At 44.3% G+C, this 17289-nt stretch overlaps 1 protein-coding gene and 1 non-coding gene across 3 annotated transcripts in view; one reads left to right on the top strand and one right to left on the bottom strand.

The window, feature by feature from the left end:
• LOC110138661 (inhibitor of carbonic anhydrase) overlaps positions 1-17289 on the top strand; it is a 47465-nt gene that overhangs the window by 8121 nt on the left and 22055 nt on the right. For both annotated transcript variants that reach the window (XM_070466728.1, XM_070466727.1), the window contains exons 2-8: positions 4648-4820; positions 7577-7685; positions 8489-8650; positions 9841-9988; positions 10935-10990; positions 14638-14816; positions 16150-16321. In XM_070466728.1, coding sequence (XP_070322829.1) covers positions 4648-4820; positions 7577-7685; positions 8489-8650; positions 9841-9988; positions 10935-10990; positions 14638-14816; positions 16150-16321 — 999 coding nt within the window. The remainder of the gene's footprint in view (positions 1-4647; positions 4821-7576; positions 7686-8488; positions 8651-9840; positions 9989-10934; positions 10991-14637; positions 14817-16149; positions 16322-17289) is intronic.
• Positions 3608-3714, bottom strand: LOC139034963 (U6 spliceosomal RNA). Its single transcript, XR_011487524.1, has one exon. It is a non-coding gene; the product is annotated as a U6 spliceosomal RNA (small nuclear RNA).

Here is a 17289-nt window from a genome sequence, read left to right as displayed (position 1 = left end):
CATTCAATAAAAAAAAATTTAAAAACATCAGTAGTGCAAAAGCTGCAGCTTTAATCATTTGAACATAAGCAAAAGTGATGGAAAACACAGACCTTCCGTAGAAGCTTTCACAGTAAGTGTATACTTTTGAAAAAGAAAAAAACTGCAATTGTATACGGTAGCTCTTTGTGTAACTTAATCTACTTATAAAGCTATTTTCATTTATAGAGTTGTATTGTCTCCATGGTTACCAGTCATTTCCAAGAGCAGAATGTTTTAAGAATATGCATTGGCAAGCAGAGTAAACATGCTTTGAAAGGCTCAAAATGCAGCGTGAGTTATTACGCTGCACACTTTTATTCTGCATAAGGGCACATGGCCCAACACTCCGCTCTCTCACTGGCTCTCCTACCCTGGGTGGCTGCTATCAAATGGGCCTATTCAAACAAAGCTGAGGCACTCCATTTGTCACTTCCTGTCTGTGGTATGGATTTTTCCGAGTGAAATTTTTTATCTCTTGCCCCATTTATTTTTGTATTTCCTACTTATAGGCAGTTAAAGAGCAATACAGGTTTTGCAGTCAAACAGACCTGGGGGTTTCAAGGATTAGTTTCATTTCTAGTCTCTGATAGGTTTTTTTGTTCGCTTGCTTAAACTCATCTACAAAATGGGAACATCAGTATTTAACTGGCGAGACAGTTCCAGGAGCTCGAGAAGGGTTGTGAGTGTGGCCCACTGCCTGACACACAGGGAATCCTCAAAAACTGATAGCTTTGACTACTGTTACTTTCATCTGGATTTCACCTAAGTTGACATTTTGCCCAAATATTGCAAATTTGTAAACAGCATTTTGCTTTCATAATACTATCAACACTAATTACAACAGTTTAAAGGGCTAGTGAAATGAACTGGCTCTGATTTTAATGCCCCAGCAGTTACTACTATGGAAGGCTGAAGTATCCAACGTCAAGACAAAGATTTAGGTTCCAACTTCCCTTCCGTAAGATTTTTTTGTTTTTTGAGGTGAAATTCACTAACATAAAATTATTCATTTAAAAGTATGCAATTCAGGGACTTCCCTGGTGGGTCAGGGGCTAAGAGTCCGCACTTTCAATGCAGGGAGTCCAGGTTCAATCCCTGGTCAGGGAACTATATCTCACATGCCACAACTGAGAGTTTGCATGCAGCAACTAGAGATCCCGCGTGCCACAACCAAGACTTGGTGCAGCCAAATAAATAAGCAAATATTTAGTGATTAAATGAAAGTATAGATTGAGTAGTATTCAGTATTTACAAGGTTATACAGATACCACCTCTATCCGGGTCCAGCATGACTATCCTGTAGTCATCCTCCTCCCCCAGCCCCTGGCCACTACCGGTTTGCATCTTGATAGATTTACTTATTCAGGATATTTCATATAAATGGAATGATACAATGTGTAGCCACTTGTGTCTGACTTCTTTAATTTAATATATTATTTTTGAGATTTATCAATGCTGTAGCATTGCTTTATTCTTTTTATGGTAGATTACATTCTATTGTATGGATATACAATATATTGCTTATCAAGTCATTCCTTGCTGTACATCTGAGTTGTTGCCACCTTTTTTGACCATTGCAAAAAGTGCTGCTATGAATATTTGTGTATATGTATTTGAGTCAGTTCAGTTAAGTCCCTCAGTCGTGTGTGACTCTTTGAGACCCCATGGCCTGCAGCACTCCAGGCTTCCTCCATCACCAACTCCTGGAGCTTGCTCAAACTCATGTCCATCAAGTTGGTGATGCCATCCAACCATCTCATCCTCTATCATCCCCTTCTCCTCCTGCCTTCAGTCTATCCCAGGATCAGGGTCTTTTCAAATGAGTCAGTTCTTCACATCAGGTGGCCAAAGGATTGGAGTTTCAGTTTCAGCATCTGTCCTTCCAATGAATATTCAGGACTGATTTCCTTTAGGATGGACTCATTTGATCTCCTTGCAGTCCAAGGGACTGTCAAAAGTCTTCTCCAACACCACAGTTCAAAACATCAGTTCTTCAGTGCTCAGCTTTCTTTATAATCCAACTCTCACATCCATAAATGACTACTGGAGAAACCACACGTTTGCCTAGACGGACCTTTGTCGGCAAAGTAATGTCTGTGCTTTTTATTTTATTTATTTATTTATTTATTTTTTTATTAGTTGGAGGCTAATTACTTTACAATATTGTAGTGGTTTTTGTCATACATTGACATGAATCAGCCATGGATTTACATGTATTCCCCATCCCGATCCCCCCTCCCACCTCCCTCTCCACCCGATCCCTTTGGCTCTTCCCAGTGCACCAGGTCTGAGCACTTGTCTCATGCATCCAACCTGGGCTGGTGATCTCTTTCACCCTAGATAATATACATGTTTCAATGCTGTTCTCTTGAAACACCCCACCCTCGCCTTCTCCCACAGAGTCCAAAAGTCTGTTCTGTACATCTGTGTCTCTTTTTCTGTTTTGCATATAGGGTTATCGTTACCATCTTTCTAAATTCCATATATATGTGTTAGTATGCTGTAATGGTCTTTATCTTTCTGGCTTACTTCGCTCTGTATAATGGGCTCCAGTTTCATCCATCTCATTAGAACTGATTCAAATGAATTCTTTTAAACGGCTGAGTAATATTCCATGGTGTATATGCACCACAGCTTCCTTATCCATTCGTCTGCTAATGGGCATCTAGGTTGCTTCCATGTCCTGGCTATTATAAACAGTGCTGCGATGAACATTGGAGTGCATGTGTCTCTTTCAGATCTGGTTTCCTCGGTGTGTATGCCCAGCAGTGGGATTGCTGGGTCATATGGCAGTTCTATTTCCAGTTTTTTAAGAAATCTCCACACTGGTTTCCATAGCGGCTGTACTAGTTTGCATTCCCACCAACAGTGTAAGAGGGTTCCCTTTTCTCCACACCCTCTCCAGCATTTATTGCTTGTAGACTTTTGGATAGCAGCCATCCTGACTGGCATGTAATGATACCTCATTGTGGTTTTGATTTGCATTTCTCTGATAATGAGTGATGTTGAACATCTTTTCATGTGTTTGTTAGCCATCTGTATGTCTTCCTTGGAGAAATGTCTGTTTAGTTCTTTGGCCCATTTTTTGATTGGGTCATTTATTTTTCTGGAATTGAGCTTCAGGAGTTGCTTGTATATTTTTGAGATTAATCCTTTGTCTGTTGCTTCATTTGCTATTATTTTCTCCCAATCTGAGGGCTGTCTTTTCACCTTGCTTATAGTTTCCTTTGTTGTGCAAAAGCTTTTAAGTTTCATTAGGTCCCATTTGTTTATTTTTGCTTTTATTTCCAATATTCTGGGAGGTGGGTCATAGAGGATCCTGCTGTGATTTATGTTGGAAAGTGTTTTGCCTATGTTCTCCTCTAGTTTTATAGTTTCTGGTCTTACATTTAGATCTTTAATCCACTTTGAGTTTATTTTTGTGTATGGTGTTAGAAAGTGTTCTAGTTTCATTCTTTTACAAGTGGTTGACCAGTTTTCCCAGCACCACTTGTTAAAGAGGTTGTCTTTTTTCCATTGTATATCCTTGCCTCCTTTGTCAAAGATAAGGTGACCATTGGTTCATGGATTTATCTCTGGGCTTTCTAAAAATATGGAACGCTTCACGAATTTGCGTGTCATCCTTGCGCAGGGGCCATGCTAATCTTCTCTGTATTGTTCCAATTTTAGTATATGTGTTGCCGAAGCGAGCACATGTCTCTGCTTTTTAATACGCTATCCAGGTTTGTCATAGCTTTTCTTCCAAGGAGCAAGCGTCTTTTAATTTCATGGCTGCAGTCACCATCTGCAATGATTTTGGAGCCCAAGAAAATAAAGTCTCACTGTTTCCATTGTTTCCCCATCTATTTGCCATGAAATGATGGGACCAGACACCAGGATCTTTGTTTCCTAAATGTTGAGTTTTAAGCCAACTTTTTCACTCTCTTTTACTTTTATCAAGAGGCTCTTCAGTTCCTCTTCACTTTCTGCCATAAGGGTGGTGTCATCTGTGAGTCTGAGGTTATTGTTAATTCTTCTGGCAGTCTTGATTCCAACTTGTGTTTCATCCAGCCCAACATTTCGCATGGTCTACTCTGCGTATGAGTTAAATAAGCAAGGTGACAATATACAGCCTTGATGTGCTCCTTTCCCAATTTGGAACCAGTCTGTTGTTCCATCTCCAGTTCTAACTGTTGCTTCTTGACCTGCATACAGATTTCTCAGGAGTATTTGAATGCCTGTTTTCAATCCTTTTGGGTATATGCTGCTGCTGCTGCTAAGTGGCTTCAGTCGTGTCCGACTCTGTGCGACCCCATAGATGGCAGTCCACCAGGCTCCCCCGTCCTTGGGATTCTCCAGGCAAGAACACTGGAGTGGGTTGCCATTTCCTTCTCCATTTGGGTATATACTTACACCCAAAAATATGAGTGGGTCATATAGTAATCCTATATTTAACTTTTGGAGGGTGCTTTTGGCTTTCTTCCCCCAAAGGGAAAGGTACAGTCAGAGGAATGGGACCTACCAGATAGCCAGTCCAATTTGTGCCTACTCCTCTCAGGCAGCCCTTGACCTTGTCTTTAACCTCTCTGTCCAGCAGAGAATGGTGAGTGCTATGGCCCCCTTACACACCTGGCCTCTCTTCCCTAGGGCTGTGTCTGGCTGTCCCTGAGAAAACTGTGAGATGGTGCACTGTCTCGAATCTTGAGGCTAGTAAGTGCTATAGTTTCCACGACAATATGAAGAAAGTCCTCTCAGTGGGTGGTCCTCAGGTCACCTGTGTGAAGAGAACCTCTTACCTTGATTGCATCAGGGCCATCGCGGTAAGTCACTGCTGTCTAAGAAGAGTGGGGGAAAATCCATACTTTCTTGTTCTTTTTCTGTACTTGCTATAGTCTATTGCTCTAGAACAATTTTATCCCCAAAGGAACTCGACTTGAAAGTACAGGGACTGTGTGTAGATGAAAATATAGGTGCTCAACATTCATTAATAGTGAAAACAGCAATATTAATAATATTTAAACAACTGATAGATAAGGATTCAGTGAGAATGCCCATAGTAAAGCAAAGCCAGATTTATACTGAGAGAGAAATGTATAAATACTCATAAATAAACAAGAAGTTTTAGTGTCACTGTTATTACTTAATATTGTTTTGGGGATTTCCTAGTAATGCAATGATATAAAATGACAGAAACAAACAAAATGTCAATATTTTCATATGCTTACATGCCTATAAAGCATAATGAAATCAAGAGAAGTACTACTATAATTATTAATGAAAAAAGTACTTTGGTAAAAGATAAATATATCACAATTTAATGTCATTTTAACTGTCAGTGGTCACTAGTTGGGGAAAAAGAACCCCAAATTATGATCTTATTTATAAGTAAGATGATACACAGAAAAATGTTTCGGGGAAAAAATTATATGAGAGATCTGCAAGATTACTATAAATATAATACAAAAGCCTGAGGCAAATGAACAGTATTATTAATAAATTAAAACATATGCCATATTCCCAGATAGGAAGACTAAACTTCATATATTTGCATATTCTCCCACAGTTGATTCATAAATTTAATATAATTTTATCAAAATTATATTAAAAAATTTTTAAGTCAATAAAATAACTTTGCAATTCTTAAGTGTGGATGAGAATATAAAATAGTATTATGAAAATTAAAATGAGCAGGGGAGTAGCTGAGGCCTGTCTGAAACTAGAATATATTTAATAACAGTATTGCAAAGAACAAGGTACTTGGACAGATGTAGAAAGCCTGGAAGAGAACAAGATTTAGACATATTTCCAACTTTCTAAAAATAGCTAATTATCCACATGATATGATATAGATGCAAACTATGAATGTCCAGCACTATGACATTGGGTTCCAGACTTAATGGTTAGATCCACATAGAGTTAGACACTGTGTGACAAGGCAAACTTTCCAAACAAAAGACCAAGAAAGGATTGTTTAGTTGGACAATTGGACAGCTATTTAGAAATAAAATCAACCGAGATTTTTAATACATTTACCAAAATAAACTCCTAGCTTGACTCAATTTGGCTAATGTAGCTGGATATAACGAGATACATCACAAAAGTAGACAAATTTGGAAATGTAAAAATTTTAAGTCTCTGACCAAAAAAAAAATTAAAGTCTTAAGCCTACAGAAAAGCATATTCACATCAGCTATAACAAAGCAGTGTGATCTAAAAGCTATATAAAGATGTCATTTAAATTTATAAGAAATGCTTAAGAATAACAAGCTATAAACAAGCTACTCACAGAAATTACAACTAATAGATGATATAAACAAGAAAGCAAAATTCTTCATCCTTTTAATAATCAAAGAAATGCAAATAAAAGCATCCTTAAAATAACAGTTTATATTTTTTAATGTAGTATTATTTCTTAAAAGATAGCATTTCTTGCTGATAGTTTTGCATGAAATTGGCATGCATTGCTAATTATACATTATAAATTATAATTTATACATCATTTCTGGAAAAAATTTGGAAAGATCCTATAAGGGTCATAAAGATACACACAGCTTTTATTTATTTTCTGTAATTCTCATTATAAATTATAAATTTGTATGCTGTGCTATGCTTAGTTGCTCAGTAATGTCTGACTCTTTGTGACCCCATGGACTGCAGCCCACCAGGCTCCTCTGTCCACGGAGATTCTCCAGGCAAGAATACTGGAGTGAGTTGCCATGCCCTCCAGTTGAAGAAAAAAGATTTCCATAAGGGCTAGGGAAATGGTCTAACCTGATTTTTTTTTTTCTATAATTTATTTATTTATTTATTTATTTATTTTTTATTAGTTGGAGGCTAATTACTTTACAATATTGTAGTGGGTTTTGTCATACACTGACATGAATTTTTGAGAAGAGGGTGTGAGGCTACTGCTTTTCTCAGGAAGGAAGGAACCCTTGACAGATTCTTGAAGAGGCAATCCAGACTTAAGAGTGTAAAACATGACTCTTTTGGATGGAAATGCCAGATGGAAATGGAGAAGAGGGTGACAGAGGATGAAATGGCTGGACAGCACCACCTACTTAGTGGACATGAACTTGGGCAAACTCTGGGAGACAATGATGTGCAGGGAGGCCTGGAGTGCTGCAGTCCATGGGATCACAGAGTCGAACACGACTTGGTTACTGAACAACGGCAACATGGATGGAGATATCCTGATTCATTCACTCACTTATCCAGCAACATTTGTTGTACTCCTATTGGTAATAGGTGCCGGGCTTTGTTAAGATAAAACAACAGAACACCGACTTGCCCACCTTGGTGGAGCTTGCATTCCAAAGGGGAGGACAGACAATAAATGAAGAAGGTTTGTCAGATGGTTGCTAAGGGCTCAGGAGAAAAATAGTGTTTCCAGCATTTGTGAGGTGGTAGTTTTAAAAGCATGGTTGGGGAAAGGTTTTTGAGCCAACATGAAGAAGGTGGAGGAGATCTGAGCTGTGCAAATATCCCAGGGGATACAAGTGACCCTGGCAGAGGATTAAGTGAGTCTTCCTTGGAGCTGAGAGGCTTCATTCATGCCTGGCCTTTCTTCTTCCAGGCACACGAAGCAGATGCTGTGATGGTGGATGGAGGTTTGGTCTATGAGGCAGGCCTGAGGCCCTACAACCTGAAGCCTGTCGTGGCAGAGTTCTATGGGTCAAAAGATGGTGCGTCCCCCGTGAGGACCCGGGTCTCTGTCCTGACCCAGCTGCTGTGGGGGGAGGCAAGGACTCTGTCGGGGTTATACTTGCAGAGAACAAGTTGCTGGGGCTCTTTGTACTGTGGAAGGCTGTCCCCAGTGCTGACCTGTGGGGGCTGGGACCTTGGCTCTTTCTGGGGAGCTGTGAACTTTAAGCCTCCTGATGGGAATGCTGCTGGGTCCTGCTGAGTGAGGGGGGATGTGCTGTCCGGAGTCCACTGCCCACTCAGTGGGGTTGCATCAACGGGACGCCTCTCTGGAGACACATATCCCTGGACAGCCTCTCCTTTTGCCAAGTGCCCTGCAGGTGCTAGAGAACATGGGGCAGTGAATGTTGTGAGAAGGGACTTCAAAGAGCTGAAGAATGAGGTGCCTGTCCTATTTGTCCGTAAATGTCACCAGTGTGTGCTGGACCACAGCTTGCCTCAATCTGAGTCCAACTTGCAGGCCCCGGCAAAATGTTTGGATGCCCTGTGTACCTTCCTCCCACACCTTCACCTTGTGGCTGTGCTGCAGACAGAGGAGCAGAGAAGGGGAGAAGCAGTAACATCACGATGACTGGGAGCTGTAGGTCCTCCAGTCTATTGCCTTGAAAAGGGACAGTTTGCTTTCTTCAGTCGATCAGGGGGCCTTTCCCTTTACTTTTCTGCCTGTTTACTAGAAGGTGCTGCAGGTCCTAGACTCCCCCAGGCTCCACTGCACACACTCTGGAAGTTTGGTAGCAATAATGTGGCATCTTGCCTCGGCCCTTCTTTCTCTGCTGCTTTGCAGATCCACAGACTCACCATTATGCTGTAGCTGTGGTGAAAAAGGGCAGCAACTTCCAGCTGAATCAGCTCCAAGGCAAGAAGTCTTGCCACACAGGCCTGGGGTGGTCTGCCGGGTGGAACATCCCCATGAGGATACTTCTTCCCTCTGACTGGTCCCAGGAAGGTAAGCTAGCCAGGGTGGGGTGCCCTTGGGCAGGGTTCCTATTACTGGGACTCACAGATTGCATTGGGGCCTTGCAATCATTGCCAGGTGTACGGGTTTCATAAAGTCCAAGATGGGGTGAGGACAACTTGCTTTAAACATGTACTGGCTGGGTTTGCTACATCAGTGACCCTTGTGACTGGCAGCTGAGACTTCCCTTCCTTCAGCCAAAGAGACCCTGTCTCTGAGCTCCTGGCAGTCCCACATTCGTGGTATCCCAGCAGTGGGGTTTGACAAGGGCCATGGTGGAGGCTCATGAGAAAGGGGAGCTCCCTTCCAGCTGCCAGGAAGACTCTCTAAGGGTGACCACCATACCACCAGCAGTCGGGCCACAATGCCTTGGGTGAGGGCTGGGGGTGAAGGCGAGAGGAGATGAGTGGACTGGAGCTCAGTTATGATGAGCCAGTGTGAACCGAGGGTGCCTTTTTGTCCCCTGAAAGATAGCCAGATTTTCTGCCCTTTGCAAAAGTGTTTATTTTTGAGCTCTGCCAGCTCTGAAACATTCGTGTTTCACCTCTGTTTTGAGCTGCAAAGGTCAGATGGGGTGCTGCAGCCTGGGCCACAGCTCTGGCTATATTTTCTTGGGGTTCCATCTTGCCTTGAGTTGTTGGACGTCTGTCTGGGTGGTTATGTTGGCACACCCACTCGCATGAAGCAAGTGAATGCAACCCCCTCCCATGAATTCCTGGAAGAGGGATCCCCATGAGCCACCATGGGCCCTGGATCAGAAGAGGAGAAAACTGGATGGGACCATTTCCTGAGATAAGGAAGGACTGTTGGGGTTCCTGAGTGTTTAGATTTCTGTGCTCCCCACCACCACTCCCGAGCCTCTGTGTTGGTGACTGCGCCAGGTGAGGAGCACTGGGGCTGCCTGGTTCAGTGCAGCTCAGCAGCTTTGGAGCCCTGCAGTGGACACGCTGGGAAGCTTCTGGAGACCCAGGCCCACATGGGAGCCATCCATGCCTTTGCACCAGGCACTGTTGGCCACCTCTACGTGCCCACTTCCTCACGACAGTCCGAAGCAGTGCATTCAAACATCTGCACTCTCACATAGGGCTACACACACACACACACACACACACACACACACACACACGACCCAGAGGCCCCGCCAGCTCATGCCCTGAAGTCCACGTGTCTGTGTTGAGCAGCAGTGGCCAAGTTCTTCGTGGGCAGCTGCGTCCCCTGTGCAGATCAGTCGAACTTCCCCCAACTGTGCCAACTGTGTGCGGGAAAAGGAATGGACAAGTGCGCCTGCTCCCACCACGAACCGTACTTTGGCTACTCGGGGGCTTTCAAGTGAGTGGGGCCCCCTTCTCCTCCTCTCTCTGATGTTGGGGAAACTGAAGAACAGGGAGTAGACGGGGCCTGCTCCAGACCACCTGAAGTGTCCTGGTGAAACCTTGGGTTTTTTGACTGTCTCCCACGGCACATCCTTGTTCCTGCCTGTCCTACAGAGGACTCTTCTGTGGGGGGGGGCTGTCATCTACCCAGAACCTGGTGTCTGGACCAGGGAGGCCCCTGGGATCCATAGACACAGGCTTGAGCACCCAGCCAGGCCGAAGATCAGGTCCTGCCCCGAGCCCTTCACTGGCTTCTCTCTGCCTGAGCATCTCCATGCCGGGTATATGTGCTGCGTCTCCCCACCTCCTCCTCAGCCCTGTGCCCAAAGGCACCTTTCCATTCAACATGCCTGCAAGGGACATCACTAACTTTCGAAACCCGAGCAAAACTGACCAGATATCCCGGCTGTCTAGAGTTTTTATACTCTGTGCTGTGCTGTGCTAAGATACTTCAGTCGTGTCCGACTCTCTGCAACCCTATGGACTATAGCCTATCAGGCTCCTCTGTCCATGGGATTCTCCAGGTGAGAATACTGGGGTGGGTCCTCTATGTAAAAGGCTTTTGACCTAAAAAAAAAAAAAAAGTACAAAAACCCTATTGCTTCAGGCTGCCTACAAAGAGGAAGGTGAGGGTCCTTCTTTTGAACCATCCCTCCCCAGAGTTGCCTGGGACAGGGCTTATGGGGCTCCTGCCTATTTCAAACCCGGGTTTGGCTCTGGGGGTTCAAAGACTCCTCAGACAGGGCCGTTGCCTCTGCAAGGACAGACTGAAGCCTGGGAAACTGCAGGCAAAGCCCTGTGAGCCAGTTGCTGGGGCAGAGCATGAGGGGGGGCTGCTGGCGGGGTGGGGGGTGAGCCTATGTTGTAGACAGTGGCCTGACCACAGCTGTCCTGTTGCTCAGGTGTCTGCAGGATGGTGTGGGGGATGTGAGCTTCGTGAGGCATCTGACGGTATTTGGTAAGTCAGATGGAGGAAGAATCTTGTGGCCACACCCTGGCCAGAGGAACTCCTTCTTTCCTAAGTTTCCTTATATCTAGAGATGGGTCATGCCAAGATCTTTAATGAAATAGAGTTTCTGTATAATGACACTTCCATTATCTGTGCTTTGTTTAGTGTTCAGTTTGTTTAGTTTATAAATCTACTGAACAAATTTCCTGAACATTTAAACATTCAGTTCAGTCACTCAGTCATGTCCGAATCTTTGTGACCCCATGAATCGCAGCACGCCAGGCCTCCCTGTCCATCACCAACTCCCAGAGTTTACTCAAACTCATGTGCATCGAGTCGGTGATGCCATCCAGCCATCTCATCCTCTCTCGTCCCCTTCTCCTCTTGCCCCATTTAAACATTACTTAACAGCTAATAAAGCAAGGTTTAATAATTAAATTCTGTTAGTCACTGAAATGCCAAATTCAGATCTAATCATGATCTCCTGAATGCTTCCTTATAAATGGTTCCTAAATGTTTTCTTTAATCACCTTAAACAAATAAATTCTTATAATGATTGCAGAACTTGTTAGCACATCTACGATTAAATCTATTGCAAAGCATTACTACTGTGGACAAAAATGTATTTCTTTTTTATTTCTATGTTAAAAAAAAACTTTCCAAAGTTTTGGGGCAATTTATCAGAAACAAATAAAATAGTGTTTTATATGAGTTCAGTTTTCAGATTCTAGGTTTTATAACCAGTTAAATTTCTATCAGACATAGAACACGTTTGTAACACTTAAGATGTTTAAACAAGAGATGTATATTTTATACTCAGTTTATTTTTAAAATCACTGTCTGCTACCTCAAGCAGAATTTTGAGCCTTCACTTTTTCTGGGGGCCTTGATTCCTTGCAGACTGGTCTCTTTCCCTAACGTGAAACAGAAGTGTACTGGCTTTGTTCCCTCACCTCAGCCGTTCATAATTTACTGTTCCCTCATTATAATACACTGACCTGGTTTATTAGCCTTTTGGCAATTGATGTGTGTCTTATTATCAGTAATTTTCATTAGTAGGGGAATCTATGGGTCTCTTCTCCCAAAATCAAGTTACTCTCAATAGTTGTCATTGTTATTTTCTGTGATTGCTCAAGTTGGAACAGTTAGGCCAATGGACAGAATCTTCTAACACTCACTCTGGAGAGCTGAAAACATCCTCACTTTCTGAAAACAACCAATTGTCTGAGACCATCTAGATTTCCCTTTGCTGAAAGTTGTATGTCCACTATTACACACAATCCTGTGTTGCCTTTTAAGTGGGAGTTTCTGAGAGACTATCTGCTGGGCTTAGGGGTGAAAATGAGTCTTGGTGAGCTGCTGCCAGCACTGAGCACTGAATGACTGAGGTGGGAACGTTCTTTCTTTCTGAAGCTATTAGATCATATTGTTCTTTTAATTTTAACATTACAAAATTTTTAATATAAAGCTTTAAAATGTATTTTCTCTGCAACATGTCTGGTTGAATGGAACTGTTCATAGGAACTCTAATTGTACTACTCATTCTCTTTCAGTGTAAGATTTTATCAACCTAGGATATGAGTTTTCTAGGGCTGCCGTTACAGTCATCTCTCAGTTGACCAGCATTTGCAGGTCGTCAAGTCCCTTACATAAAACTGTGCAGTATTTGCATACAACCAGTGCACATCCTTCACATGCTTTTAATCATTTCTAGAGTACTTATAATACTTAATCAATGTAAATGCTATGCAAATAGTTGCCTCCATGGAAAATTCAAATTTTGCTTTATGGAATTTATTGGAATTAAAAAAAAAAAATCTTTGCAGATGTGGAACCTAGAAATATAGTGAGCGGCTGTAACACACTGAGTGGCTTAAGCAACAGAAATTCATTCTCTGAGTTCTAGAGGCTAGAATTCTAAGATTGGGATGTTGGCAGGGCTGGCTCTTCCTGAGGGCTGTGAGGGAGAACCTGTTCTATGCTACCCACCCCTGTGGCTTCTGATGTTTGCTGGCAATCTTTGGTGCCATTGGCCTGTGGTTCCATCACCCCAATCTCTATCTTTCCCTCCACATGGCATTCTCCCAGTGTGTGTGTGTCTGTTTGTGTCCAAATTTCCCCTTTTAGGAAGGATACCAGTCATATGGGATCAGGAGCCACCCTACTCCACTATGACCTCATCTTTTTTGTTTGTTTCCAAAAAATCTTTATTTACAAAAACAGACAACAAGCTAGACTTTGCACAAGGCTGTAGTTTTCCAACCACTGCTATATCCTGTTTAATGTATTTGTCTATCTATGCATCAGTGCTAAATGGCTTGAATTATAGTTTTTAAGTAATGTTTCACATCTTCTAAGCCCAGCTCTGCTTCAATTCATTTTGCTTTTTCTCCAAAATGTCTTATTATTCTTGGTACATTGCAGTTCCATATAGATTTTTTTTTTTTAGTTGACTAAAGTCTACACTTTCCTAACTTTTTACCTAATGTGTTTTTCTGTGCTGTATTCTAAGATTCCAGTTACAACCTCATGTTAACTAATTACCCCTATACTATCTCTATTTCCAAATAAGGTCATATTCTGAGCTGCTGGGGATTAGAACCTCAACATATGAATTTTAGGGGGACACAGTTCAATCCAGAATACCTTCTAATACCTAGACTAGGGGAGCCAAAGAGTCTGTTTTACTCACATGGTTTTTTGGTCCTTCTTTGTACCTGTATAGTATCCTGACTAGGTCCATTGACCTCTATCCATCTCTCAACCCGCTGCCACCTTCCCCCAGCAGACTCTGTCCCCAGAGGAGTATTGCCACTTTAGTGAGGGACCTGAATTGTCCCCGCAGTATGGCTCTGTGTCAGCCCCAGACTAGGTCAGACTTTGATGAGCTCCCTTAATCCTTCGAGCCTCAGTCTCCTCATCTCTGCAATGAGATAATCACATTACCAGCCTCCCCCAGTTGTTATGAGGATTAAATGAAACAGAGCATAGAGAGCTTCAGCTCAGTCTCTGGTGTGCTATGAGCTCTCAGAAAGAATTTGCTGTCACCATTCTTGTTAGGAGAGCCCTGGGCAGAGCATGCATCCCAGCCCCGGGTCTTTCTGCAGTGAGAATCTGTCATTTCATCTCTGGAGGGCTCAGCATCCTCACCTGTCTAAATGCATTTGGAAAGGATTCTCTTTTAGTCCTCTCCAGGCTGTTAAAAAAATGATGAAAGAAGACAGTTCAGGTGATATAGACTTTAGCACTTCTTGAAGTGGGCCATTCAGTCTCCAGAGAACTGCAAAACTGCAGAAGGCAGGAAGCTTTGATGGGATAAAGAATAAAGAACAATGAAGAAAAAAACATAATATCTGATTGGCCAGGGTCACTTTGCCCAGGGTGAGAAGAAAGAAGGAAGGAGGTATAGAGCCCAGAGTTAGTTTGGCATTGGATGCCTGGCTGACTGGATAGACTGCATTTCTGTTAAGCAGAACATTTACAGGCACAGGAAGTTATCTAAGTTTCCATGGTGATGCAGCATCACAGACAGGAGTGGCTTCATCTTGGGATTGGCAAGCTATTTCAACAAATCCCTGAACAAACACTTTGGGAGGGGTGGGCACCACAGCTTATGGTCTGCCGGCTGTCGGCTCATGTAGGCTTCCCTCCTCTAGAGAACCTGGCTAACCAGGCCGACAGGGACCAGTATGAGCTGCTCTGCAGGGAAAACACCCGGATGCCTGTGGACGCGTACAAGGGGTGCCATCTGGCCCGGGTCCCTTCCCATGCCGTCGTGGCCCGAAGTGTGGATGGCAAAGAAGACTTGATCTGGGAGCTTCTCAATCAGGCTCAGGTATCCCTGCCCCCTGTCTTCCCCTCCTGCATAGGGGTCCCTGCTTGGATTTGGGGTGCTTTCTCTCACTCTGTTCCAGCCACTGTGGAAGTCCTGGTGTTGGGCACAGTGGGAACCACACCACATGTCCTCCGCTTCACTGACCAGAACTTGGTCTGGATATGTGATGGGCAGCAGTGACCATAAAACTCCCTTCCTTGGCATCACCAACACCATGGGCCAAAGACTCTGCAGAAGGCCACTGTTGCCCCATTTTATTCTTCTAGGTTGTATAGGGATCCTCAAGCTGCATTGCAGATGCCCCTTTTCCAGGAGCTGCTCCCCTCTCATCCCACTGGCCTGGACCCCTCAGCAGCAGGTTCTGACTGTGAGCATTTAGTGTCCTGCGCTGTAGGCCCTGCCTCCCAGCGCACCCACATCTGTCACCTGTCCCACCTCTGTTAGTGCCCTGCGCTCAGCACTAGGCATTCAGAGATGACCTGGACACAGACCTGCCATGGGATCACTCACAGATGACTGTGAAAGACACAGCGAGCATGCTGTATACAAAAATCACCGCCATGGGGCACAGCCTTGCATGAAACTGTGTACTTTGAAGAGAGTGATTTGCAGGCTGTATCTGGAAAGGTTTCTGGGCCCCAAGAGTAAGCTGTGGACACTCCAAGGAGATGTGAGGTTTGCCAGAGAAGGCAGTATGCAGAGCTATTGCAAAAGCAAAAAGGAGACATTGCAAAGAGCATGTGGGTAGGTGCTACTGTCAGCTACCATCAGGAGCAGCTTTGGGCCAGTCAGTGGGGTTACAAGCAAAGGCCTCTTGGTTTTCTGGGAGGGCCAGAAAGAGTAAGGGACTGCTTGAAGTCCTTCATGGCAGGGCTGGGGCGTCAGGTGCACCTAAGACTCATGACCCCCAGGCTAGATGGTCCTGAATCAACACCCACTCCAGGATGAAGCCCACAGGAGCCACTCAGGACAATCAGATGTCCAGCAACAAGGTCACCATCACTGGCTGCCCCACCCATGGGAACAGAGCATAGGAGATGGAAGCTTCCTGACCCATGGTGACCATTACCCTTTGTACGGACCTGGGGGACAGCCCCTGGCAGTTTCCCTGAGGCTGCACAAGGCAGACAAATTGGGATTTGAGTGAAGTGTTTGCTGAAGAAGATTTGAGAACCCTGTAAGCCACAGGGACTTTGGAGGGTCTTGCCCTGGTCTTCACTCTCAGGCATTCGTATTTCTCTCCCTTTCTATTCCCCTGAGTTGGGGATTTGTTTTTACTTTACTTCTCTCTGCCAGCCTCCATCCTTTACTATTTCTTTTATCCCTTGAACAGGAACACTTTGGAAGAGACAAGTCAGCAGAATTCCAACTCTTCTACTCTCCTCATGGGAAAGACCTGCTATTTACAGATGCCACCACTGGGTTTTTAAGAGTCCCACCTAAGATGGATGCCAAGCTTTACTTGGGATATGAGTATTTCTCGGTTATTCAGCATCTGGGGAGAGGTGTGTAAGGTCCTGGGAAGGCCTGGAGAGCTTGGGCATAGGGAAGGGCGGGGCCGTGGAGGTTTTCCTGGGGCCTGCAAGCCCCACCTCACCCAACCCACACTGGCCTGCGGGGTTCAAGGGAGGGCCAACTGCGCTGGGTTCTCGTGGGGATGTTCTGCTGAACTTGGGAAAAGGCCTGAACCTGGGGCCACAAAAGGTTTGAAAGACCTTCAGATTACACGTAACTTAAGTAATGAAGGGGGCTTCGCTCATAGCTCAGTTGGTAAAGAATCTGCCTGCAATGTAGGAGATCCCGGTTTGATTCCTGGATTGGGGAGATCCTCTGAAGAAGGGATAGGCTACCCACTCAAATATTCTTGGGCTTCCTTTGTGGCTCAGCTGGTAAAGAATCTACCTGCAATGTGGTAGACCTGGGTTCAATCCCCGGGTTGGGAAGATCCCCTGGAGAAGGGAAAGCTACCCACTCCAGTATTCTGGCCTGGAGAATTCCATGGACTGTATAGAGTCAGACACGATTGAGTGACTTTCATATTTAAGTAAGGAGAGTCCTGTCTCCATTATGTTAGCCAGGCTTGCCCCACCCCACAGTGGGTCTATTTGACAAGGAATAGAATCCATCCTAAACTGGAGTGGGAACACAGCCTCTGCCACCGCCAGGATCAGAGCTAGAATTTCAGAGAGTTTGGGACTTCCCAGGTGGTAAAGAATCTGCCTGTCAATGCAGGAGACATGAGAGACTTGTGTTCGATCCCTGGGTCGGGAAGATCCCCTGAAGGAGGGCATGGCGACCCACTCCAGTATTCTTGCCTGAAGAATCCCATGGACAGAGGAGCCTGGCAGGCTATAGTCCATAGGGTCAGAGAGAGCTGGACACATCTGAAGTGACTGAGCACACACTGATCCAGCACACAGTGATCCAGCAAGCCCTGATCCAGCACTTGCTTTCCTTTGGTTGTCCATGCTTC

This window comes from Odocoileus virginianus, chromosome 4 (genome assembly GCF_023699985.2).
Source record: "Odocoileus virginianus isolate 20LAN1187 ecotype Illinois chromosome 4, Ovbor_1.2, whole genome shotgun sequence".
Classification (NCBI taxonomy): domain Eukaryota; kingdom Metazoa; phylum Chordata; class Mammalia; order Artiodactyla; family Cervidae; genus Odocoileus; species Odocoileus virginianus.
This window is presented reverse-complemented; position numbering and strand designations above follow the sequence as displayed.